Source organism: Callospermophilus lateralis, chromosome 4 (genome assembly GCF_048772815.1).
Source record: "Callospermophilus lateralis isolate mCalLat2 chromosome 4, mCalLat2.hap1, whole genome shotgun sequence".
Taxonomy (NCBI): domain Eukaryota; kingdom Metazoa; phylum Chordata; class Mammalia; order Rodentia; family Sciuridae; genus Callospermophilus; species Callospermophilus lateralis.
In genome coordinates, this window is record NC_135308.1 from 50,629,925 (window position 1) to 50,654,506 (window position 24,582).

Here is a 24,582-nt window from a genome sequence, read left to right on the forward strand (position 1 = left end):
CCCAAAGTACATGTCCCCATATGCTGGACCACTTCTAATTATACATAATGGAATTTTACTCAGCAATAAAAGAGAATAAAATCATGCCATCTGCAGGTAAATGGATGGCGTTGAAGAAGATAATGCTAAGTGAAGTTAGTTAATCTCCAAAAAACAAATGCCAAATGTTTTCTCTGATATAAGGAGGCTGACTCGTACTGGGGTAGGAAGGGGGAGCATGGGAGGAATAGATGAATTCTAGATAGGGAAGAGGGGTGGGAGGGAAAGGAAGGGGGCAGGGGATTAGCAAGGACGGTAGAATGTAATAGACATTATTATCCAAAGTACATGTATGAAGACATAAATTGGTGTCAACATACTTTATATACAACCAGAGATAAGAAAAATTGTGCTGTGTATGTATAATAAGAATTGTAATGCATTCTGCTGTCATTTCTTTTTTTAAAAAATCAATTAAAAATGCAACTATAGAGAGTCTGGTTGGAAGAGCTGGGGTCCAGGTCAAGGAAGTGAAACCCTTCATCCAGGGAGGCTGGAGAAGCCTCAGTGTCTCCAAGAAACCTCAGGCCCATCACCTCTAGAGACCTGGGTTGTTTTCAGAAGTCTGGTCATTAAAAAAAATTCTTTCTGAAAAATTGGCCTTCTAGATGTACAGGATAAGTTCCAGACCCTACTAATACTTCCAGTTCAGTGGTACACTCAAGCTTCTTGTCTGTAAAACTAAACTAAATGATATTAAAATTTTATTTTTTACCTCTCTTGAGAAACTATTTTGAACATTCAAAATTTTTACTTTGTAACATTATGGATCTCCCTTCCCCTTGCTGAGACTAAGAATCCCTATACAAACATTTTCTCCAGAAGGAAATCCTACATTGATATAGTGTACAACATAATAGTATTTTTCTAAATGTGATTACATGCACCGGACAATAAATTGAAATGTGGATTTCAGAGATCAGATGTATCCCACAGATAATATGTAAAATTTCCGGACAGACACGATTAACGATGACACATTGATGTAGTTTAAATGGACCACAACCTAAATAATGCTGTAGTGACATGCTGGGCCTGTATTTTTGCTTTGAATAGATTTTCAACATTTGAATAGAATATTTATGCTCTTATGCTAAAATAAAAGAGCACAGTCAAATAAGCTATTACATGGTCCATTAAAACTACTTTCAAGTGACTCTCTACAGCAAAAAATTCCACAACTTTTACATTTGCAGAAGGAACTTTTCAATTAAGTAAGGACCTCTGTTCTCAGGAACTCAAAGAAAAGTGCAAATGTTACTTTGGGTGTCTTTGAAAATAATAATTGTATATTTGTTATGTAGTGATAAGGAGAAATGTCCACAGCAGGTATCATGCCCTTGATCTAAGACAAGCCAAAAACGCACAAGGGTTTTTAAGAGTAGGAATAGGAGAAAGTTTAGCACTACCCTGGGTTGCACACAGCCTGCTTTTTATATTCACTATCTATATTCCCTCCTTTTTGCTGTTTATAGAACATGTGAATGTAAATCAGATATGTCCAAAGATTAAAAATTACATGCAGCATCATCTATTATTTACAGAATCAAGGAAAACATGGCAAGTGTATGGTCATCAAGTGCTTATATCTGTGTGAAATCCAGGACTTTCACAAAGCAGAAAAGATAACAAAATTAAATTGTATTCACGTCATTTATGAATGAAATTGTTCTTGCTTTCAACCAAGTGAAGCAGATGACACATTTTCCCATAAGTGGTTCAACTGGCAATCAAACTTCACAGACAGATACATTGAAAAACAATGTATATGATTTGGCTGATTATCCATATGGGGAAGATGTCTTTGATTACCTTTGGAAATCCCCTCATAGGATGAAATACTAACTCTGCCTAGCTCCCTCATACAACCAATTTTTGCTTTGTAATGTTCTATCTACCTAAGGCATGTTAAACTTACAAAGGCTCATTCATTTGATCTAGGATCAAAGATAAATATACACTCAAGTGTTCTTTGTGCAAGAAAAATAAATTTTTTTTGGTTTTCTTTAAATGTGTTCATTTGTACTTCAATGAATACTTTCTCCATTTCTTGAAATTATTGTATAAAATGGAAGCTTCCCAAGTTTTAGATTCAATGATCAGTGGGGATTTATTTGTGGATTCCTTCTAGTTTTGCTTATAAATATTAGAATTATTGGAATATATTTTTATTTGTTTTGATCCTTTAAACAATCTAAGATCTTTTACAATTGAAATGCATTCATTATCTTCTAAAATTATAAAAAGTCAGAGATGCTGGTTGGAACTGGTTAACTATGTCAGGATAGAGTAAACAAGTTAAGAGTGGTGGATCTAATGCCATGTGTAATCTTGATGCAGAAAATTCTGTGATCTTCCTCACTGATTTGGGGCTCTGTGGACATAGTTGGAACTTGGAATATCTTCTTAAGTGTAATCCAGTGAACTCATAAGGCTTGAAACTAGGAGGAAGGCAAGATCCAAATCTGCAAGTAAGGAGGAGCGATAGACCAAAGGATTACAAATCACTTATCTATCATAGAATCAAGAAAGTCAGGGTAGGAAAGAAGAAAATTGAGAAAAACACAGGGGGAAAAAAAGCTCATCTTGGTGTTTTTTCATAGTGAGGCATATTTATATGTGATTTAACCTGATGGTATAGGTCAGACTGATATGTATTCATGTAGGTTTTAAAAGTAAATTCTTACTGAAAGGCAGAATGTGGTGAGCAACACTTGGATGGTATTCAGCATATTGCTGTTCAGTAAAATACCCAGTCTATTAGTCCATTTCAGGGATCCTTGAGGTAGGAGTGTACCAATGTATGGATGGAGCATGATTTGGAAGGTGTAGGGGCAATGAAGGCATTCTTATTAAGTATGGATTGATGCTGATCTGACAACTGATTTTCATTCATCTTTGAAGATACAAGTACATACTCAAATTGAGCATAAGCATTTAGAACGATTTAACTGTTAACTTTATAGAGTAATTTTAAGTCTGTTGAATCTGATCATAAAACTTTGGGCTTATGTTTTACTGATTTTGTTTTTATTTCCCTACTAATTTAATTTTTATTGAATTTTGCCAAGTATGGTATGCAACATACTGAAAATTAAGTCAATAAAAAAGGGGGAAAAATCTGGTTCTTTACCATGGATACCTTGAGAAGTTTGCTAGAACATTATTCATAAAATACTATTGTGATGGTTGTTTGTGCCCCGGACTGCAGGATTTCATTAAAGTTAAAAGGAAAGAAAGAAAAAAAAATAGAAAAAGCTGACTTCCTCAGTCAAAACCACAGAAATGCAATCTTGACTTTCCCTTAACCTGCAGAATCTTAAACTTTTCAATGAGGAATCATCAGATCTTCAGGGTTTCTAAGGGGACATCAGCTGAACATTGCCTTTTGTGTACTCAATTCCACTAAATTGTTTTCTTTGAATAACTAAAAAATCCAACCAATAAGGGATACTGAAAATGGGACCCATTTTCAAGTCTCACCTTCTTAGGACTCAAGAGATGAACGGAGCAGCTGGATGGGCTCTGGTACAACTGGGATGGAAAGGGATGGCAGGGGACATGAGGAAATAAACACCTCTCTGGGACAAGTTCCAAGTCAAGGAACTGGCCTCTGGACTTGGGGAGGTGATAGCATTTGAGATTCTAAGCCTTTGGCATCCTTCAAAACCCAGTTGTCAAGACTAAAGCTCCACTAAAAGATCAGGCGATAACGAAGTAGTACTCACTGCTCAGTGCTGGAGTGTGTGATTAGAACTCCCTCACCTTTTCTGCTTGAGGCAGGATGCCAGCCAAAGACTGACAAGAGTGAGGTTAAACTTGCCGTTGAGAGTAGCTGGGTTCACCCCAATAGGAAGACTCTGTGCGCTGGGACCTATCCTTTACAGAGTGGTATGAATGCTTTAGTTGATCCATTTTATCTTGGGAAGAATGTAGAGGTTAGCTTGGCTCAGGGAAGAAAGCAAGTCAGAATAATGGAGCATCTGAATGTAAATGTACCTTCCTTACCTGTTGACTTTAGTCCTAAGTGGAATGTCAGGTATGGTGAAGTTGCAGATTGTGGTATGTGGCTTATGAAAGTAAGGCCAAAATGAACTTTCTCTGACACCTGCATCCTCTTGAACTTTCTCTGTCACCTGCATACACACGTTTTTAATTAAATAGCCACTTTGTGAGCAGGTGTGGCCTAGATAAAAATATAAATTTTTTGAGATGCTCTTGTTGCCTTGAGGCAGCCTTTAGTTTAAACGGGAGATGTAAACTTAAGAAAAAATGAACTTGTACTACTTTGAAGAGATCAGCACCAAGAGAAATTGTAAACTCACATTAGTGGAGATGATCACTATTGAAAGGACTGAGGGGATGCCTCAGACACTGCTCATCGTAAGGAAGCACAGTCAGAAGAAGGGGCTGGTTCTGGGAGTGAAGCCTCTAGTGGACTGAATGATGGGGAGCCCACCTGCTTCCCCACCAGATTCTCCTTGTGCAGCATATACTGGAGCAAGCACCTCCTTCCATCTGCCTTTCAGAGGTCTTCAGCCCAGCCTCCCACCCGCTCCTAAGCAAAGCCCTCGGAAGGAAAGCCACATGTAGGAAACCACAGGGCCACACACTTAGGCAGTCTTTTGCATATTCCAGCTCTTAGGTTCAAAGGAAGAGGACGTTTCCCAATGATAGGATGTCAACACATGAGATGTTCACCTGTTTTCACCAAACAGAAGAAAATCTTAACTTTGTCTTCCTGCATCTTGCCTTTATTTTATTTTCATTTAGTTATCTAATAGGTGAAATTATCTATAAATATATAATATTCATGTATAGTTTAATGTCTTATAAAGTACAATTGAATATACTTTTATGAAGAAGACTCCTTAAATAACAGGAAGCTCCTTCTTTGGTAAAATTTTCCACTTTTACCTAGGGAATCTAGGCTCTTGAAAGTTGGTGTATATCTGTACATGTATGTATACATGGGTTTTCTAGGTGTGTCTGTATGTATGCACACATGGGTATGTGTTGATTTGTATATGTATGCGTGTGTCAATGTGTGTTTGTATATGTGTGATTTTTACAATTATAGTCTTATTAGTTAACCTTAATTATAGAGCCAAATTGAATACCTACTATGTACCAAACCCTATATTAGAAATACATGAATAAATTAGACAGTCCTTGTTCTCTAGAAGTTTATTACCATGTAGTGCAAGAGGCCAGAGTGTTAGATAATTAAAATGCAATGGATAAAAAGGAGAGAAAAGGAAGAAAAAAATTACAATTAGAGAATCTAGGATGTTTAAGATTTCATTTCATAAATATTTCAGAATAGAAGCCAATGTCAAACATTTGTAGGAGTTCAGAAAATTTCAAATTTTTAATTTTTAATGGCTTTGTGCCTATTTATCTTATTAAATTAATTATTTTTGGTCAACCTCAACCCCCCAGCAAATTGTAACTATTATTAAATATTAATCATCTGTATTAGCTAATCAGGAAAACCCCTTTAACAGTCCAAATACCTGTTGATAATTATACTTAGAAACTGTTGGCTGTGGCATTCAGGAAGCACTTTTTAGCTGTTGGGATTTTGTATCTCTGAGTAGTAGAACTAATATTCTATTTATATCCCCATACATGTTCACATGGAATTTCATAATAAATTCATTGTGTCCTTTAAAATATACATTGTGTATTACTTTCATGTTCAAAATAAGCATATCATTCACCTATTGGTATATGAAAACAAACTGTTGAAAGTGTTCTTTATTTTTTTCCAAACTTATATAATCTAATATTATAAAACTCCTTGAGTTTTAAAAATACTCACACTTTTCACTCCTTTAAATATTTCTTTTCAAGGGGAACGATTAGAATTGGGGATTATAGTTACTCCAGAAACTCCTTTCTTCACTTGCAAGTATTAGTTTTAAGTTGCCTTGAAATTTAAAACAATAGCCCAGTGAATTTTCCTATCCAAGTAACAACACAACAAAAACAACAAAAAGACTATTTGGCTGTTTCTCTAAAAATTAAGCAGTTTTTCAGAGTTCATTTTATCTGTGCTAACTTTTACTGTTTTTTCTTTTTTCCATTTTATTAGTTCATCCAAGTGCCCATGCAAATGTAACTAGAATGTGTCAAGCACTCCTCTGGGCTTGGGACCAAAAGAGTTAACAAAAGAAAAAAACAAAGAAAATCTGCCTTACTGAATTGAAGATTCTAGTGCGGCATTTCAGAAAAAAAAAAATTAAAAAGTAAAATTTATAATATGTTACATTTTGCTGAGCTCTATGGAGAAAGATAAGAAAAAAATGAAGGAGGACTAAGGAGGTTTGCAGTTTAGCTGGAAGAGTTGAGAAGGTGAGACTTGAAGGAAGACTGAAGGGCCTGAGGTCACTGAGCAATGCAGCAGCAGGTGCAAGGCCCTGGACAGGAGCATGTAAGGGGAGAGTGGAGGGAGATGAGGCAGAGTCAAGGGGGCAACTGGGCGGTGTGAGCACTCACAGGTCACTGTGATGACTTTGGCTCTCAGATAGGAAACCACTGGGCTGAAACGTTAACTAGATCACTGACTGCTGTGCTGAGAATTATCAAAAGGAGAACAGCATAAAGCAGGGAGACTGATGTGAAGGCCAATTACAATCATTCAAATGTGAAATTTTGGGAGCTTTAACATGGGCTAGTAGCAACAGAAGCCTTCAAAATAGATTCTGGATCTATTTTCATCTGAAATTCTACTTTGAGGTATATATCTCAGAAAATAAAAATGGGGACTCAAATAGATATTTGTATACGCATGTTCATAGCATCATTATTCACAGTGTCCAAAAGGGGCAAACATCCCAGTGTCCATCAGTGGATGAATGGATAAACCACATGTGGGAAGGGAAGGGAATCCTGAGACAAGCTACAATATGTATGAACCTTGAGAACAATATGCCAAGTGAAATATATCAGTCCCACACACAAATGAAGACTATTTGAATCCTATTACATGAGGACCTAGAGTAGTCAATTTCATAGAAGCAAGGAGTGCAATGGTTGTTGCCATGGGTTGTTGAGGGGAGTTCAGAAATGGGAAGATACGGTAAGGACTACAGAATTTCAGCTTTACCAGATGGAAAAAATTCTGTGAGTGGATGCTGGTGATGGTTTGCACAACAAAATGTACTGGATGCCACTGAACTTAATTCTTAAAAATAGTGAAGATGGCGAATTTTATGTTGTGTGTGTTCTACCACAATTAAAGCAAGGTTTTAAAAGTATAAGAATAGACTCTGAATTTATTTTCAAGACTCAGAACAGAATGTCTTGCTCAGTGGCACGGGGTTGTAAAAGGTCACAAGGATGACGGTATAACTTGAGTCTCTGTAAACCAGACTGAACACCAAGGACTATGGTGCAGTAGTTGTGAGAAAAGAAAGAGCTTTTGGTTTTAGACATTTCATGGTTAAGGTTCTGATGCTTTTCTTTTTTTCCTTGAGAGTGAGGGAATAGTCTAATGTCGTGTTTGGTTATATATGCCTTGTGGGCTTACCTGTCTGTTTGGGCCACTATAATTTCCAATCTGAATTATTTCAATTGGCTTTCACACCAGAATCCCTGTTTCTGCTCTTATCTCACCACTCCTTTTAGACAATTCCCAGCACAGTTGTCAGAGTGATCCTGTTAATAATTCTGCCTAATGGCTCATAAGCTGATCAAAAGTCAAAGTCATCTGGTGGCCTGCAAGTCCTCCCATTATCTAGACCTCTCTGTATACTTACAGTCAATTCTCCTTATTTGAGGTAACTTCTATTAAGTCATTTCCCCTTCCTACATGGCTAGAATTAACCAGAATTCACCAGATCATTGCTCATAGGAGAAATAGGTCCATCCTTCCATCATTCTCATATATGCATAGATTATAATCTTAAATCCTAAAACCCTCTCATTCTAGTAGTGTCTGTTGTCTTTATTTTGCAAAAGAGAAAACTAGATTCAGAAGTATTAAATGACTTGCCTAAGGTTGCCACATGGACAGATATGGCAATTTGAATCTTAGTCCCTAAGATTCAAACCCCAGCCAACTTTTTTGCACTATACTCTACTGCCCCCTACTCTCTGAATCCTCTGAGTTTCTGCAAGAAGGGTGAAACCAGAGGCAGGGTTGCCTTGCTCCGCCTTGGTAAGGAGCGTCTCTCAGGCTGCTGTACCCACATCTATGCATGGCCACAAGAGTAGTTTAAGTATTGATATGGGATACAATATACAATTACATATATAAAAATGTTTCTATTTGGGCACATCAGATTCGAAGGGAAGTCAGTTTGAACAGTAGAAAAGAAATCACTACTCTCACCAAAGCCATTGCCTGTTCAGTGTTCATAGTGACCCAAGAGAACAAATGGCATTGTTAACAGAGGCTGTTGATAGAAGAGGGAAAATTTCAAAACAACAACAACAACAAAAACAGGTCCTTCAGATGGATCCTAGAGTGTTCTCTGTAAGAATAAAAGGATGCAATTATACTACCTTCACTATTCCCTCTGCTTTTCCCTTTTTATCTAATTTATGAACTTAGCTAATTACCTATGCAGTAGCCTCAATCACTCAATTTAAGAACAAAGCAGGCAAAATATATTGAGATCCTCTGTCAATAGATTTCTTAGAAGCAGTTTATGTAATGTCCCTTCTTCTATGTTTAAAAAAAAGTTTAAAAAAGAATAGAGATAATTTTCAATTCAATTCAATGCCAAGCAAATATATAGGATGATTAGTATATAAGGAAGCATTTGACCTGTCAAAAGATGTGTAGGAACAGCGTCTGTAGAGAAGGCAGCCTGCCAGAATAATTTGAATATGACTGAGGATGCTAAAAATGAGAGTTCTTTCTAGAATATTAAATTATTATGAAATATTACATTCATGAGTTAGGTCTTTATATTAGTCCAAAGCATAGGATTCTCATGATTAACAATATCCATTTGTCTGTATTTATTGAGCTATTTTTTTTCTAAGTTACTTGCTTATAGAAACTAATTTAGTGCTCATACAAACTCTCTTATTATCAGCACCCCCCACCATTGGGTATTATTGGGTTAATTTTCTAAACTTTCTACAATGTTTTGTTTTTGAAATATGGATAGTTTGTCTCATGTATAATTTGTGAATTCCATTATTCTCTGTGACATTGCAGATCAAGTGAGATCAGGTGTTTCTATAGAGAGGTTAGGGCACTGGGATAATTGTATTAAATTGTGAGGTCTCCTGTCAAATGTCCAAGAGAAAAGTCACTTATGAAAAGCACAAGGGGCCATCAGGTGTCCTGGTATCAGTGTCGGCCTGGCCCAGGGGAAAGGCAGAGCAGGCAGTGATCTGGCTGTGATGATTTGAGAGCCACTCTCACCGAGCTCCTGCTAACAGAACTGGTCAAGCCTAAAATTCTACCTTTAAAGGTATTTTCTTCTTTTACATCTTTAAATTTCAAATAGCCCTATCAATAGACAGTTCTGCTGGGAAGCAGGACTTAACGTGGAATTGGCTGGCTGGCTGGTGAAAGTGAGATAAAGACCTGGCTATCAGACATACGTCTGCAAACGGGGGAGACAGATTAGTGAAAATGCTGTGAGGATGGCACAGATTATGTTTGTGTACCTACAACCAGCTTGGATATGAGAGACAGAGGGAAAGAGCATAATCTGATTTATTAGACCTGAGTGATTACAAGCACATAGTGGCAATCAAGACTTTTTTGCTGTTCACATCTCAACTTTGTCCTTGTTGGACTAGGTTTTTTTGCAAGTCACCCTGCAATTCCAAAGCACATATAGCTCCAAATTCAGAGTTGGTGAAGATACTCTAGGACTGTAGCAGAGCTGACAATCACTGTGTCCTCAAAAGAGGCAGCTGAAAGACACACAGGATGTTTTGACAGCTGTGGACCTATCACTACTACTGATTCTTAACAAAGGAAGTCATAGGAGCCAAGAATTCTACTCCCCCTACCCCCACCTCCAGAAGAAATAAGAGCCTGGAAGAGTCACACTGTGGAGTGGAGAGCAGAGACAAGAGGCATGCTCATAGACTTATTCATTCTGTCCTGCACACCACTTTGCTCTTTACCAACCCCGGAGAGTAACAATCAACTAATTGAGCCTTACTCTAACCTATTATTTAACTTGATGCCCTAATCCACAATTTCATGTTGGGCATCCTGTCCACTTCATGCATAAAGCAATCGGTAATCAAAAACTGTGTTCTAGAGAAAATAAATTCTATGGAAATACTATACATAAGAGATTGCCTTGTAATGTGATTGCTTGCTATATGCATTGAGATCTATGGCGTTGCCATGGGACGCAGAGGAAAAAGCACATTTCACGTTCTATAAATTTCCATTTATATCACATCAAAACCCAGACCAAGAAGGTATTTCCCACATTCGTTGTTATTTAATATATAGTTAAAAATCACTTGAGTACAATCCTAATGGATAGATTGCTTCAGAGAAACTGTATTTATTTTTGTTTTCTAGCCATTCAATTTCGATTACAAAAACAAAGACAAAACAGTTCAATTTCTTGGTTTTTTTTCCTCGTATCTTGCAAGCAGAAATTATAGTAATAAGAATCATCTTAAAGACTACATTTCTCAATGTATAAAAATGTATCATCTGTGCTTTGCCACATAGAATACATCTAAATCTTCTTCTGATGTAGTAGCTCTTTAAATATTTAGGAAAAACTACTCTGTCCTTTCTGAATTTTTCACAGTAGGGTGATAATTTTCTAGCCCTTTCTTGGGTCAGGCTTCCAACATGGCTAAAATTGTCTTTTAATTACTGAGAATGAATTTATTCCCTATCTTTAGATTTTGTTTGTTTGGAAACAGCTTTTAGAGATGAAAGCCATTTGCTTCCTGATTCTATTTTCAAAGCTTTGCATATATACTATTTAAATAGAGAAAGAATTGTTTTAGAAAAATGTGTGTTCTTTGTTTAATTGACTGTTTGGTACCCTGCAGTCTATGCCTGCAGGCAGTGGGTTGAATTCAGAAGACTACACATTTAAACATTCTGTACATTGGAATGAATATGGTTTGGAGTAATAGACTAATACAGGCTCCTTAACTTGGACTGTGGCAAACACTGATCTTAGTGAGGTTTTCTAGATTAAACCCACAGAGAAGAGCCATTTCCACAGTGTCATGTCTGAGACTGGATGTGTCAGCATTCCTCATGCTGTCCTTATGAGGGGTCACAGGGCTGACTGCTATGGTTCCCCAGCTCCACTCCACAGAGGTGTCCCTTACTTGGAGCACCTTCAGTTTGTTCTGGGAATTTGATGGGGAACTGACAGGTGTTCCAGACTTCTAACTCCCATTTCAATCACTAAAGCTATACTCTATTTTACATGATTGTGTTAAAGTAAGTTTTTTTTTTTAAAGAAAAACAGAATTCTTTTACTTCCCTTTACTTACTCTCATTTCTCTTATAAAGGTCCTAGTTATTGAGGTCATTAGCTTTGAAATGAGAAATAAGTCAGTTTAGATCTGTTTTTTTCCACTTAACTATTTCTATGACTTTAGTGTCTTAGAACTATAGTTTTCTCATTGGTAAAGCAAGCTAGTATTGTTCATAAGGTGTTTTTGAGGATTACATATGATAATAACAATCTCTTTGTGCTTTTAGAAAAGCTTTATTCTCTCATCTTCCTTGATACTCTAGATTCTGTGTCAGTGAGTGTCCTTTGGGAAGCATAACCACTGTGTTTGACACAGAGCAAGAAATTTATCCTCATGGATAGACCTTAGGCCATCATGAGACTGATGAGGCAGTGGATTATTTCTTCTAGATGTGCCTTGGGCCAGACATCAGGATGGAGGAATGGACCTCACGTGAGGTACAGGAAAGCAAAGACACATGGGCTCAGTGAGGGGAAACTGCAACCTGCAAGAACAAACAGGAAGCTGTGAGTGTCTTAGTGCTTGTCGTCTCAGTAATGGGGGACCCACAGGGTTGGCTAAGTTCCTGCACCAGGTTCCTCCACCCACATCTGACCCAGGATTCAGCACTACGGAAGGTGGAGATCCAGCAGGAGCTAGAGATGCATGCAGGCCTGGCTCCTGCCTTGGGCATCACCGTGAAACCACAGATCAATGGTGGTCTGAAGTCTGGTTGCTCCTTCACTCTAATGCACTCTCTTCTCCTTCCCTATACAATCTCTACAGATGATCTAACTATTGTTCGGCTTTAAATATGGCCTATATGTTACTTACTCTGGTTTACCTGTGTATTCCTTGTCCTGACCTTTCTGTTGACATGGTAGAGCTAGAATGGCACCCCACCCTACCACCTGCAGCCTCCACTCATAGATGGTGGCAACTCATCCCTACCATCTGTGCAACTCCTCAAGGAATAGGTAGAATTCACTAAGAAGGAATTTAGGGCAGAAAATAATATATAGTAATCAAATAAAAGGGTAGAAGAAATGATGATTTGTTTTAGCAGAAGCACCTGTGGAAAAGACTTAGGAGAATTGCCTGATAGCAGGTTTGACATGATTTTAGATTCCAGTGCATCAGGACTGTAACAGACACAGACAGACACATTCCCACAGCTTTGAATGTGTTGATAGGTACAAGGCCAGTGACTCTCTTTCTCTACACTGATAAGCATGAAATAGGGATTTTCAACCTCCAGTTTGAGAGATTGAAGTTTAAGAAAGTCATCATCAAACCAGAAAAGTTCCAAAAGGTAATGATAGAGACAACATGGGGAAGGTGCACACATACATAATGAACACTATGCAAGTGTCAGTGGACTTTCAGCCTGGTTAAACTTAGAGGGCATGATCACTGCCTTCAAGAATTTCATGTATTTGACAAAAGGAGAATAAACTTGTGCCGGGGACCTGTGCAAAGCACAAGTCAGGCTGGTGGGTAGAATTCAGCTGTGTTAAAGAGACAGCTTTCCACTGCAAGGAATTTCATGCCACTAATGATGTCAGAGCACATACAAAATCAATTCTGCTTGTCCACCATGTAGCAAACTCATACACCCCATGGGATTTTGGACAAGACCCACAGTTTCCCCCAAACGTGCAGCTTTCAACAATACAGATTTCTAAGTTCTAGTCTAAATTTACTGACTCACAATCATCTGGGGTGAAACGTAGTTTGTGTTTTCGACAACTCCCACTTGATTCTCACTTATAAGTAGGCAGGTGTGAGAATACTGGCTGACGATCCCCAATGAGCCATCCATACTTTGGTGATTCTATTCCTAGGCACCTGTGGCAGGAGGCAATCTGCATCTTGGTTGGGACATGAATTCTTCTGAGCCACAAGGCATAGGTCCAAAACAGCTCTGTTTCCCACTAGCTCTGTTATTTTCAGCAAACGTCTGTCCCTCAATATCCTCTTCTGTTAAATCAGGATAGCAATAGTATCTGCAACTATGGTTAGGATGTTGCAAAGAGTAAGCCAATAAATGGGTAAACGAATAAATGAAACTCAACAGTGCTTATATGTGGCATACATAATATAACTAAGCTGTTGCTTTATATGCTATAGGATAGCATATGCACGTACAAGACAGTTTGATTAATGGATATTTAAAAAAGGGGGAGAAAGAAATAATTCAAAACATTTTTTTACTTTTATATTATTAATCATCCTTCAATACAGTTCCAGTTTTAAAAAACATCATAATACAGCACATATGTTAATATTTCTTTGAGGGTTCCAAGATTATCAAAACATCAGTAGGACTATGAAGTTTATATATTCCAGTAAGGAAAAACAACAGAAACTGGACAGAGTGAATGAGAGCAGAAAATGGCTTAAATGAACTTTCTAATTTGCTGAGGTTTCTGTATAAAACTGCAGCCATCTGATCTTGGCTAAACTAATACACCTTGTAATTACCATTTTTAACCAAAATATAGAACATATTCATTACCTGAAAAAATGATCTTTTGTCCCTCTCCTATCAATTCCCTCGAAGGTAGAATGTCCTCAGAGGCAAAATTCTTCTGAATTCTGTTACCACAGAATAACTTTTCTCTCTTGAACTTTTTTTAAGTGGAATCGTACAATATATGCTTTTTTTGTATCTGTCTGCTTTACCCCTTCACCTGTTTTTGAGATTTGTATGTGTTGTTGCATTAGTCAGTATATCTTTTTTTTTAAATTCTAGGTATTATTCCATTGTACCTATACTTAATAATTTGTCTATCTATTCTTGCATTGATGGGCATTTGAAGTTTTGGCAATTGTAAACAAAGGTACTATAAACATTCTGGTACAAGTTTTAAAGATATCCATGCACAAACACAAAGTTTTTGTTCTTCTTATGCAAATGTCTAGAAGAATTTGTATAGGGTTAGATACGTATTAAATTTCATAAGAGACTATTGAATGAGTTTCTAAAGCAGTTGTGCCATTTGCAATCTCATTGGGAATACACAAAATTCCAGTTTTTTTCACATGGTAATTTACATTTTATTTAATGTTGACATTTGTAGTGTCAGTAGTATTTAATTGTTCTTTTAATTTGCATATCCCTGGTGACAAATGATGTGGAATACTTTTTCATGAGTTTATTGATCATTTTTATATCTTTCTTTATGGCATCTCTGATCAAGTATTCTGCCCTTTAAAAAATTGGGTTATTTGTCTTTTGATTATTGATCTGTAGGAGTTAACTCTATATTCTGGATGCAAGTCCTATATTAGACACATGTATTGCAAAGTACTTTTTCCCAGGCTGTAGCTGATCTCTCTATTTTCTTAATTATATCTTTTTATAAGCACAAGTATGTTTTTTATAAAATTCAATTTACTGTTTTTTATGTTCAATGCATTTTGTTTCCTGAGAAATATATGCCTATTCCAAGTTCATAAAGATATCCTTTTATATTTTTCTAGAAGCTGTCTAATATGTTCTTGATATTTAAGTGTACAATTTTAATTTTAATTAATTATGTGTTGGGAGGTGGGTTGTATTAATTTTTTATGATTGTTTCATACATTTTCCTAGTTGTTCTATTGTTGAAGGTATCTTTCCTTCCCCCATTGGATTGCCTTGACATTTTTGTTGAGGATGAGTTGACCCTGATGTAGTTGTGGACTCTATCCTGTTCCTCAGTTATAATATGTCCATCCTGTAATCATGAAGTGCTGTCATGATCACATTAGTTCTATTGCAAATCTTGGAATCTTCAAGCATGTGTTCTCAAACTATTTTTCTTTTTCAAACTGTTTCAGACATTTTAGGACTTTTGATTTCTACATACATTTTGGAACCTATGTGTTTATTTTTTACAAAAAGCCTTATGGAATTTAAACATATTTTTGATGAGTCCATAGGAGAACTGATGTCTTTGCAATATTGTTTCTTTTGGTTCATGAATATGGTGTATATATCTCTGTATATATTTAGGTTCCTATTAATTTCTTTCAAAGATGCCTATAGTTTTCAGTCTTGCACATATTTTATTAAATTTAGTCCTAAGGTTTTAAGTGATTTTTGATACTATTAAAATATCATTAGAAAACCATTTCCAATTGATTGTAGTTATTTAAAAAATACAATTCAATCTATTTTTCAATTGGCCTTGTGTGTGATGACCTGAATGAATTCATTCTACTCAATAGTATCATCTATGATTAAAGACAATTTTACTTCTTTGTTTCCAATCTGCATGCCTATTATTTCCTTTTCTTTTCTGATTGCACTGCCAAGAATCTCCAGAGTAATGTTGAATAGAGATGATAAGAGTGACATTCTTGGGATGGGTATATAGTGTAGTAGTAGAGCAAATGCATGCAGGAAGCTCTGGTTTTGATACCCAGTGCTGAAAAACAAATAAACAAAAGTGACATTCTTGGCTTTTCTCCTTATCATAGGAAAGTGTCTATCTTGTTACCATTTGATACAGTATTAGTTTTTCATAGATAGTCTTCATTACATAATGTTCTCTTCTACTTTGCTAAAAATTTTAATCATGAATGGATGCAAAAACTTAACTGCTGTTTTCTGCATCTATTGATCTTTCTTCCTCCCCTATTTCCCAAGAGTTTATATAAAATTGGTATTATGTAATTCCTTAATATTTAATAGAATTCTCTAGTGAAACCCTCTGGGTTTAGAACATTCTTTGTAGAAAAGTTTTGACAACAAATTGACTTTTGTTAATAAATGGCAATCCTGATTTTCCATTACATCTTATGTTCCGGTGAGCTGGATTTTAAAAGACATTTGATTTATTTAATATAAAATTATTCATTATATTTTTTCACTATCCTTCAAAAATGTCTGCAGAATCTATGTTGATATTTAGTCATTTATTTTGGTAATTCGTGTTTCCTTTTTAAACCTCCACCAGACTTACTAAGGGATAATACTTGTATTAATGTTTCCTAAGAAGCAGATTTAATTTTGATAATTTTTTTCCTGTAGTTTCTTTTCTATTTTATTGATTTCTGATCTTTTTTATTTCATTCCTTTTCCTTGATTTGGGTTTAATTGGCTTGTCTCATTCTAGTTTCACAGGATTGAAGCTTTTTAGATTTTGTCCCTCTCCTATCAATTCCCTCGAAGGCAGAATGTTTTTTTTTTTTTTCTAAAGTAAAACTATAAAATTCTCCCTAAAAACTGCCCCAACCTTAACATTTTCACATATAGTGTTTCCTTATCAATCAGTTCAAAATATTTTCTCATTTCCCTTTGGATTGTAATGATCATGAATTATAATAAGAGTTTAAGGTCTTTCAAAAAATCTTTTTCTTTTTTCTAACATATTTGAATTATCATTTAAGAACTACCTCTACAAAATGTAAATATTTGAAATTTACTAAGACTTTTTAATGGCTCAGCATATGCTTAATCTGCATTTTTCTACTTTCTATATACATTTGAAAAGATCATATTTTCCAGTTATTGGATGAAGTGTTTTACAAATATTAATTTTATAAATATCAAGGTGACTATACTTTTGTTCTGAATTCTTTAAGCTTTACTGATTTTCCCTTTCTTTTTCTAGTAATCACTGAGATAGGCAGGTTAGCATCTATTATTTCTTCCTTTAGTTCTGTCAATTTTGGCCTCAGCTACCATCAACCTTGTTACTAGCTAAACTATACTTAACGTTATGCTCTCCAGATGAAATTCACCTCTTATCATTATAAACATCCTCTCCATCTCTGATAGAATATCTTGTCATGAAGACTGTTTTGTCTAATATTAAAGAAACTTTATTTTGGATTTAGTGTATATTTGGGACTTGCTTTTTTATCCAGTCTGACAATTTTAGCATTTTGAAAGCTTAGTTAATTTACATTTAATTTCACTATTAACCTGGTTCAATTCAGTTTTATCATTTGCTGTTTGTTTTCTGTTTATTCCATCTATTGACTACTTTTTATTTCTCTTTTCCTACCTTCTTTTGTGTTAATTATTTCTTATTATTCTATTTATTTTCTTTGGCTGCTTTTTCTCTTTTTTTTTTTTTTTTTTTTTTTGTTTAGTGGTTGTTCTAAGGGATCACATTGAATGATCACTAATCTTAAATTATCACTATTCAGAGTGGATATTTTATATATATATATATATATATATATATATATATATATATATATATATATCATCTGATGTAAAACATAATGATCTTTCCAGAGTATTGTTCCACTCCAAATCATTTTTTGCTTTTGTTCTTGTATATTTTACATTTATATACATCATAATATACAGTACAGTGTTGAGATTTTTACTTTAAGTTGTTTTTAGTCTTCAAATAAATTGAGAAGAATTTTAAGAGAGATATCCACATATTAGTCATTTCCAATGTTCTTAATTTTTCAACCTAAAGAACTCTGTGTACCATTTCTGTAATACAGTTTTGTTGGCAAACTGTACTCTTAATTGTTTTTCTTTTAATTTTTCCCCCACCACCTCTTATCCCTTGATAGATTCAAGCTCATTTCCACTTCTGGGACTTCTGTTGGACCCAGCTCTTCACCTCAAAGGCCATTCATTATCCTCTGGTTTCATTTCATACTTCAGAGAACCCTGTGAACCAAACAAGGAAATCACTGCTCTTCCCACTTCTGTTCCTCTCATCCTCCTCTTTACTTTCTGTGCAATGCTTTCACAACCTTTAATTGTGTTTTCCATCGGTTTACTTGTGTCTGGTTTTTCTCCCTGATTAACTCCATAAGCAAATGTGCTGTGTCTTATTCTTTCCTATATTCTTGGCATTCAGCAAAATACCTGGCACTGTAATACAGGCTCGATCATGTTTCTCTAATGCAGAGTGGATGCAGTTGGAGCCATAGGGACATCTAGCTTTGCTAGACTTGAAAAGACACATTCTGCTAAACTCTCCAGGACCATCTGTTTTATAAACACTGTGCTAGGAAATATAAATACAAGTGTGATGTATCTTCAAAAATCTTTTCCAGATCCTCTGAGTTAGAAGCAATCCCCTCCTCTTGTTCCCATTATGTCTAAGACCAGACTCCCTGTTGTTCTTTTGATGGTCTATCTGCACATTTTACTTGTGTACATGTCTTCTCTATCTAACTGCACTGTCCATCAGCGCTTGGAAGGCAGGGACAATATTTTCAATCCATTAGTCAATAGCTGAAATAACCTTTAGGCTTGCAAGGGCTTTAGATATTCCTAATATGGTATTGTGAAAATGAATTGAATAAGAAAGTTAGCATTTGGGGTTTAATAATAAGATTCTCTAGTTCTCAAAAGAAAAAAAAAAGAGTTGTATAATTCCAAAGTAATTACAATTTCAACTGAACATTAATAAAGTGCTAAGTTCCCACCAAGGACACTGTGTCTTGTGTGGGGGAGGTTTCCTCTGCTCCTTCTTTACCTTTGTTCTTGTTTATATGCACTGCCTTTCCAGTTTATGATCCCTGTAGTTTGCATTGCAATAAAGTGCCAAATATTTCCTGCCCACGCCTCTGTATGGCTGCAGAGCATGAGAACTGTTATGGAAAGCAACAGATTAGAATATTTTTTAGATTTGTTGGTGTTCTTAAAAATGCCCATTTTTAAACATAAATATTTATGCCTATTGCCAAGCTGAACCTCCATTTGTTATGAGGAGACCTTTGATTAGTCTGTAGTCTGAAGAGGATTCATATAAATAATAGTTACCGTTTATTATGACAAGACTGATGGTGAACTCTGGAGGGAGTAATGCCTGAAGCTGGTTTTCATATTTTGATTCTATGCATAAAAGAGCAGAATGCATCAGCCCCAGATAAGCTTTCAGACAACTTCCACATTGGTTGTGATAACTTACAGCCTCTGGGTTTGGGGACTGTGATAATCTTTCTGAATCATGCATGCCTATGAAATGGAAAGCCAATGTAAGTAGCGCTCTTTATTTATTTTTTATTTTTATCTTTTGGTACTGGAGATAGGACCCAGGGGGCACTTTGCTACTGAGCTACATCCCTACTCTTTTTTGTTTTTCATTTTAAGAGAGGGCTTCACTTAGTTGCTTAGGGCCTTGCTAATATTCTGAAGCTGTGTAACAAATTTGCAGTCCTCCTGCCTCAGCCTCCCAAGTCATTGGAATTACAGGCCTGAACCATTGTACCTGGCTCAGAACTCTTCTTTATACAATAGCTTTTCTTTTTCTTTTGAAGACCCAGTATTGTTGTGATGGATTCATGTTTCCCAAAGGAGTACAAGTATGTGGGGGGAGTTCTTTTTAAAATGTGAGAACATGGTAGGGATGAGGATTATATATATTTCCCGGGTCCATCCAAAACTTATAGAATTGGCATGTCCACAAGTTTTGCCTGGGAATCTGAAGGTTAGAACTATCACTGGAGGATGTATCTGCACTCAACTGACAGTCATTTTTCCAGCAAGTAAAGATTCTACAGTTGTCTATTATGTTTCTGAGCTTGGAAGCCATGCCCAAGAAGTTTTGGGTTCCTTAGACTTTCCAGAGAAGATCCTGGATATTTGTAGTTTTGTTGGTTTATCCTTTTTTTCTTCCATAATTAAATTGACTCTCTTTTTTTTAAGTGCTGTGGATTAAACCTAGGGCCTTGTACATGTTAGACAAGCACTCTGCCACTTAGCTTCATCTCCAACCCCTTTAAATTGGCTGTTAATGGAACAATTAGATAAGTCAGCTTGTGATTGAAATGAACAGTCCTCAAACTAACCAACCCAGCTTACACAGGACATTGCACATAGAATTCCCTGAAATGTGCATCAGAACATAAAAGTGTGAAGGACCCCAGAAAGCTCTGTTCTTTGTTCAATTGTGGACATAAAAGCAAGTCTGATGACTGCTACTTTCAGTAAGCAGGCCCTGTTAGATGTGATGTCATCAGAAGGGAACTTCATTTTTATCCTCCTCTGACCATTCAAATTGTGTTTGCAGGGTTCGTTTTTGAAAATGGTAATTTAATCATTTTTTTATTCTAAATATATTGACTGGAACTATCTTGTGAGGAGGAGCTCTGCCTTCACTTCTTTTTAAAAATATATATATTTAAAGTTTCTTCTGATTTGTTACACATGATGGCAGAATGCAATTCATTTCATATTACACACACAGAGCATGATTTTTTGAGACACTGATTGTACACAAAGTATTTTCACACCATTTGTGTCTTATACATATACTTAGGGTAATGATGTCTAACTCATCCCACCATCATTCCTACCTCTTGCCCCCTCCTTTCCTCTCCCTCTCCTTTACCCAAATAAAGTTCCTCCATTCCTCCATGCTCCCAACAAAATAACCATTATATGTCTGCATCCTCATATCAAAGAAAACATTCGGCTTTTGTTTTTTAGAGATTGGCTTGCTTCACTTAGCATTATGTGTTCCAACTTCATACATTTATCTGCAAATGCCATGATTTTATTTTCTTTTATTGCTGAGTAATGTTCCATTGTGTATATATACCAGAGTTTCCCTATCCATTCATCTACTGAAGGGCTTCTAGATTGGATCCATAATTTAGCTATTGTGAATTGTGCTGCTATAAACATTGATATTGCTGTGTCCCTGTAGTATGCTGTTTTTAAGTCATTTGGGTATAGACTAAGGAGAGGGATAGCTGGTTCAAATGGTGGTTCCTTTCCCAGGTTTCCAAGGAATCTCCATATTGCTTTCCAGATTGGCTGTACCAATTTGCAGTCCCACCACAATACATGACTGTGCCTTTTCCCCCACATCTTTGCCAACACTTATTGTTGTTTGTATTCATAATAGCTGCTATTCTGACTGAAGTGACACGAAATCTTAGAGTAGTTTTGATTTGAATTTCTCTAATTGCTAGGGATGTTGAACATTTTTTCATATGTTGATTGATTGTATATCCTAGACCTGTAGACCAATGGTGCAGAATAGAGGACACAGAGTCTAACCCATATAACTTCAGTTATCTTGTATAAGACAAAGGCACCAAAATCATACATTGGGAAAACTGGAAATTCACGTGTAACAAAATGAAATTAAACCTTTATTTCTTACCATGCACAAAACTCAACTCAAAGTGGATCAAGGACCTAGGAATTAAACCAGAGACCTTGCACCTAAGGAAGAAAAAGTAGGCCCAAATCTCCATCATGTTGGTTTAGGCCCCAACTTTCTTAATAAAACTCATGTAGCGCAAGAATTAAAACCAAGAATCAATAAATGGGATGGATTCAAATGACAAAGCTTCTTCTCAGCCAACAAAACAATCAATGAGGTGAATAGTGAGCCTACAGAATGGGTTCATTTTTTCCTACCCTTCGTAATAAAATTAGGACATGTCATGAACTTCCACTTTCATGTCATAGAGAGTCCTTTGCTCCTCATTGATAGTTATTAATATATTCAGGATAGAGCAATATTTTAAAAATATCCCCCAAAGTTTTAGAAACCAGGTATCCCCCTCTTCCAGCTCTTTACTTAGGGCTGCCTGCTTGCTGTCAGAAAGAAAATATGCTAGGTTTTCTCTCTTTTTCTCTGCCTGGAGTTTTGCTTGTGTTCTAGGACTTCACTTTTTTTTCCCCTTCAGTAGATTTCCTCTCATTCCTCTAGGGATGACAGATGCAGGGTGAAGAATTCAAAAGACATGGCAAATGGAAGCTAGCTTGATGGCTTCTATACAAAGCTAGTTTAGATGCTCTTTGAATGGAAGGGACTGCAAACTGATTCTTCTCTTGGGCTTTATCAGGGATTCACCGTTACTTAATATCAGCTAAATATCTCATCTGAGGCCACATTAAGTACCTAGATGAACACTTTCTATTGAGGTCTCTTTGCCTTCAACTTCTATAACTCAGTAATACCCTCTTGTGTATTATCTAAGACATTACTAAATCAGCTGCTCTTATGTATAGCCTACGCATAGTCTGTACAAAATACTAATTTGGTCTGACAAGCTCTGATAAGACAGGCCACATCCAGTCCTGCCACCTCTTGTACTTTTCCATCAGAGTTGATAATGATTCACAGTCACTAGTACTTTGGGTCTTGCCAGTGCAGATTCCAGTTCATAGCTTCCAAGTGCAAGAAGATACTCTTCAAGCTCACTAGGTAACATTATTAAGACATCTCCGATAGGCTTGATGTGGGGGAGAAATACACAGTACTTTCCTGTGGAGAAGGGAAGATGGAACTTCCAGTACGATATAGCTCCCTCTTCAGAAAGATTCTTCTGATTTCTTCTTCACTCCCTTGTAGACCGGTAGTGAGTGGTCACTTTGTGGTGTGACACTGGTTCTTGCCCATTTGCCTTGAATGTCCCAACTGCCCCGGGGTCTCTTCTTTCACTTTGGTAATGGGGGTGCACTTGCTATCTGTCTCAAGACTTCAGGGCAAGATGTCAAATCCCTGAGACATAAGGGATTCCATTTTGATATCTATCCAAAATCATAATCATAGCTAACTTATATTGATCACATGTTACATACCAGGCTCTCCCTCCCATACACATTTAATATGTCACTCAGTCCAACATTAAAAGGAAACAGAAGTTTACAGAAGTCAAATAAGTTGCATAAAGTGATCCAGGTAAGAAGTTGCAAAGATCTTTAAACCATGATGCATTATTTTCTTAGGGAAATAGGGAATAGCTTTGCCTCTTAGAAAAAAATACTATGCATTAATTAGAAAGAAATGCTGCAGTTGTTTAATGTCTTTGGTTTTACAATAGGAAAACCAGAATTTTATGGCAAAAATCAATATTAATAACTCTTACTTGCTAAACATTTTATTCTCTTAGTTCTTACTACAGCATTGTGAAGTAGTTGGGCTTGTCTTCAACTTGTAGATGAGGAAATTGAGGCTAGGAAGAAGTTATGTTACTTTCTGTGGGTTGCACAACTGGGGATATTTGAGCTATGATATAATCCAAAGTTTCAGATCATGACCAACTTTTCTTTTCTCTCTACTCTGAAGGGACATACTAGCAGAAGGAAAGTGTTCCAGTGTGGGTCTCTGAGCTGTGGCAGATGTTTAAAGTTATTTAGTAAAAGCTGTTTGTAACACAAGTTTGTCTCAAGATGAGTCAATACTACAAAATAGTTATGAAATTTGCTGAACTCCTTGAAAGCAAAAAGTTATCTTCTTCATCTTGGAATCCCTAGTGCCTGGCCCATAGTTGATACTGTTATTAATGAAGTAAACTGTCTTTTAAACTCTCCGTTGGAAAGGCATACTTCGTGTGAAACAGATTGATGTTTTATTCTTCTCCTGGGTATTTCCATCTTGTTTGATGGAAAGGAAAACTAAATGAATGATGTCTAAAATTGTATTTCCTATTCTGCCAATAGAAGAAAGGTAGAAAAGGAATGGGAAAGAGAATTTTGTTGTTGTTGTTTATTTGTTTTTTTGATGTTTCAAATTTTACTTCAGAGATGACAATAACTATCAGTATGACTTAGGGGGAAAAACAGAATGCTTTCTTGAATTATGGAATGTCTAGAAACACTTTGCTTCAATTCACAGAACCAAGTCTCCATAATTTCAGTCATCTCAAAATGGGGTAGGCTGCTTCTAATATATCCAGACTCACACTTCTACTAAGGGATCTGCTGGCTGGGATCCAGAAGGAGGGATTGAAGTGTAGTGGGTGGTATGAACTAGGAAGTGCTCTGTCCTTGAACTTTTCAGTGTTCTAGAATTCATTCAGGTGGTTGATCCAGATGGAGCTAACCAGGTCTGTCTGTTGTCCACAGGTCTGAGGCGCAATTACAGATGTACCATCTGCAGTGTCTCCCTAAATTCAATAGAACAGTATCATGCCCACCTGAAAGGATCTAAACACCAGACCAAGTAGGTACTTTCATACTTTCACTTTTTTATCCTTTTCTAAGGAAGTTTTTACAAGATGACTAAAGGCTAAACATGTTGTTTACTTCAAGATAAGCAGATGGAAATTGCATCTCTTCATCTCCAAAGTTCCCTTGATGTTTGTGCTACTTAAGTTTCCAAAATCTCCTTGTATTACTTGAAGAATGACTTCTTCTCCCCGCCCCCCTCACCTTTTTTTGGGCACAAATAATGGCCATTTCATTTTTTC

The 24,582-nt window shown here is 36.3% G+C and overlaps 1 protein-coding gene across 1 annotated transcript in view; it reads left to right on the forward strand.

Annotated features, from left to right (window-relative positions):
- Positions 1–24,339, forward strand: part of Zmat4 (zinc finger matrin-type 4) — a 233,777-nt gene extending 209,438 nt beyond the window's left edge. The window contains exon 5 of the mRNA XM_076855273.1: positions 24,239–24,339. Coding sequence (XP_076711388.1) covers positions 24,239–24,339 — 101 coding nt within the window. The remainder of the gene's footprint in view (positions 1–24,238) is intronic.
- Positions 24,340–24,582: the final 243 nt, after the last annotated feature.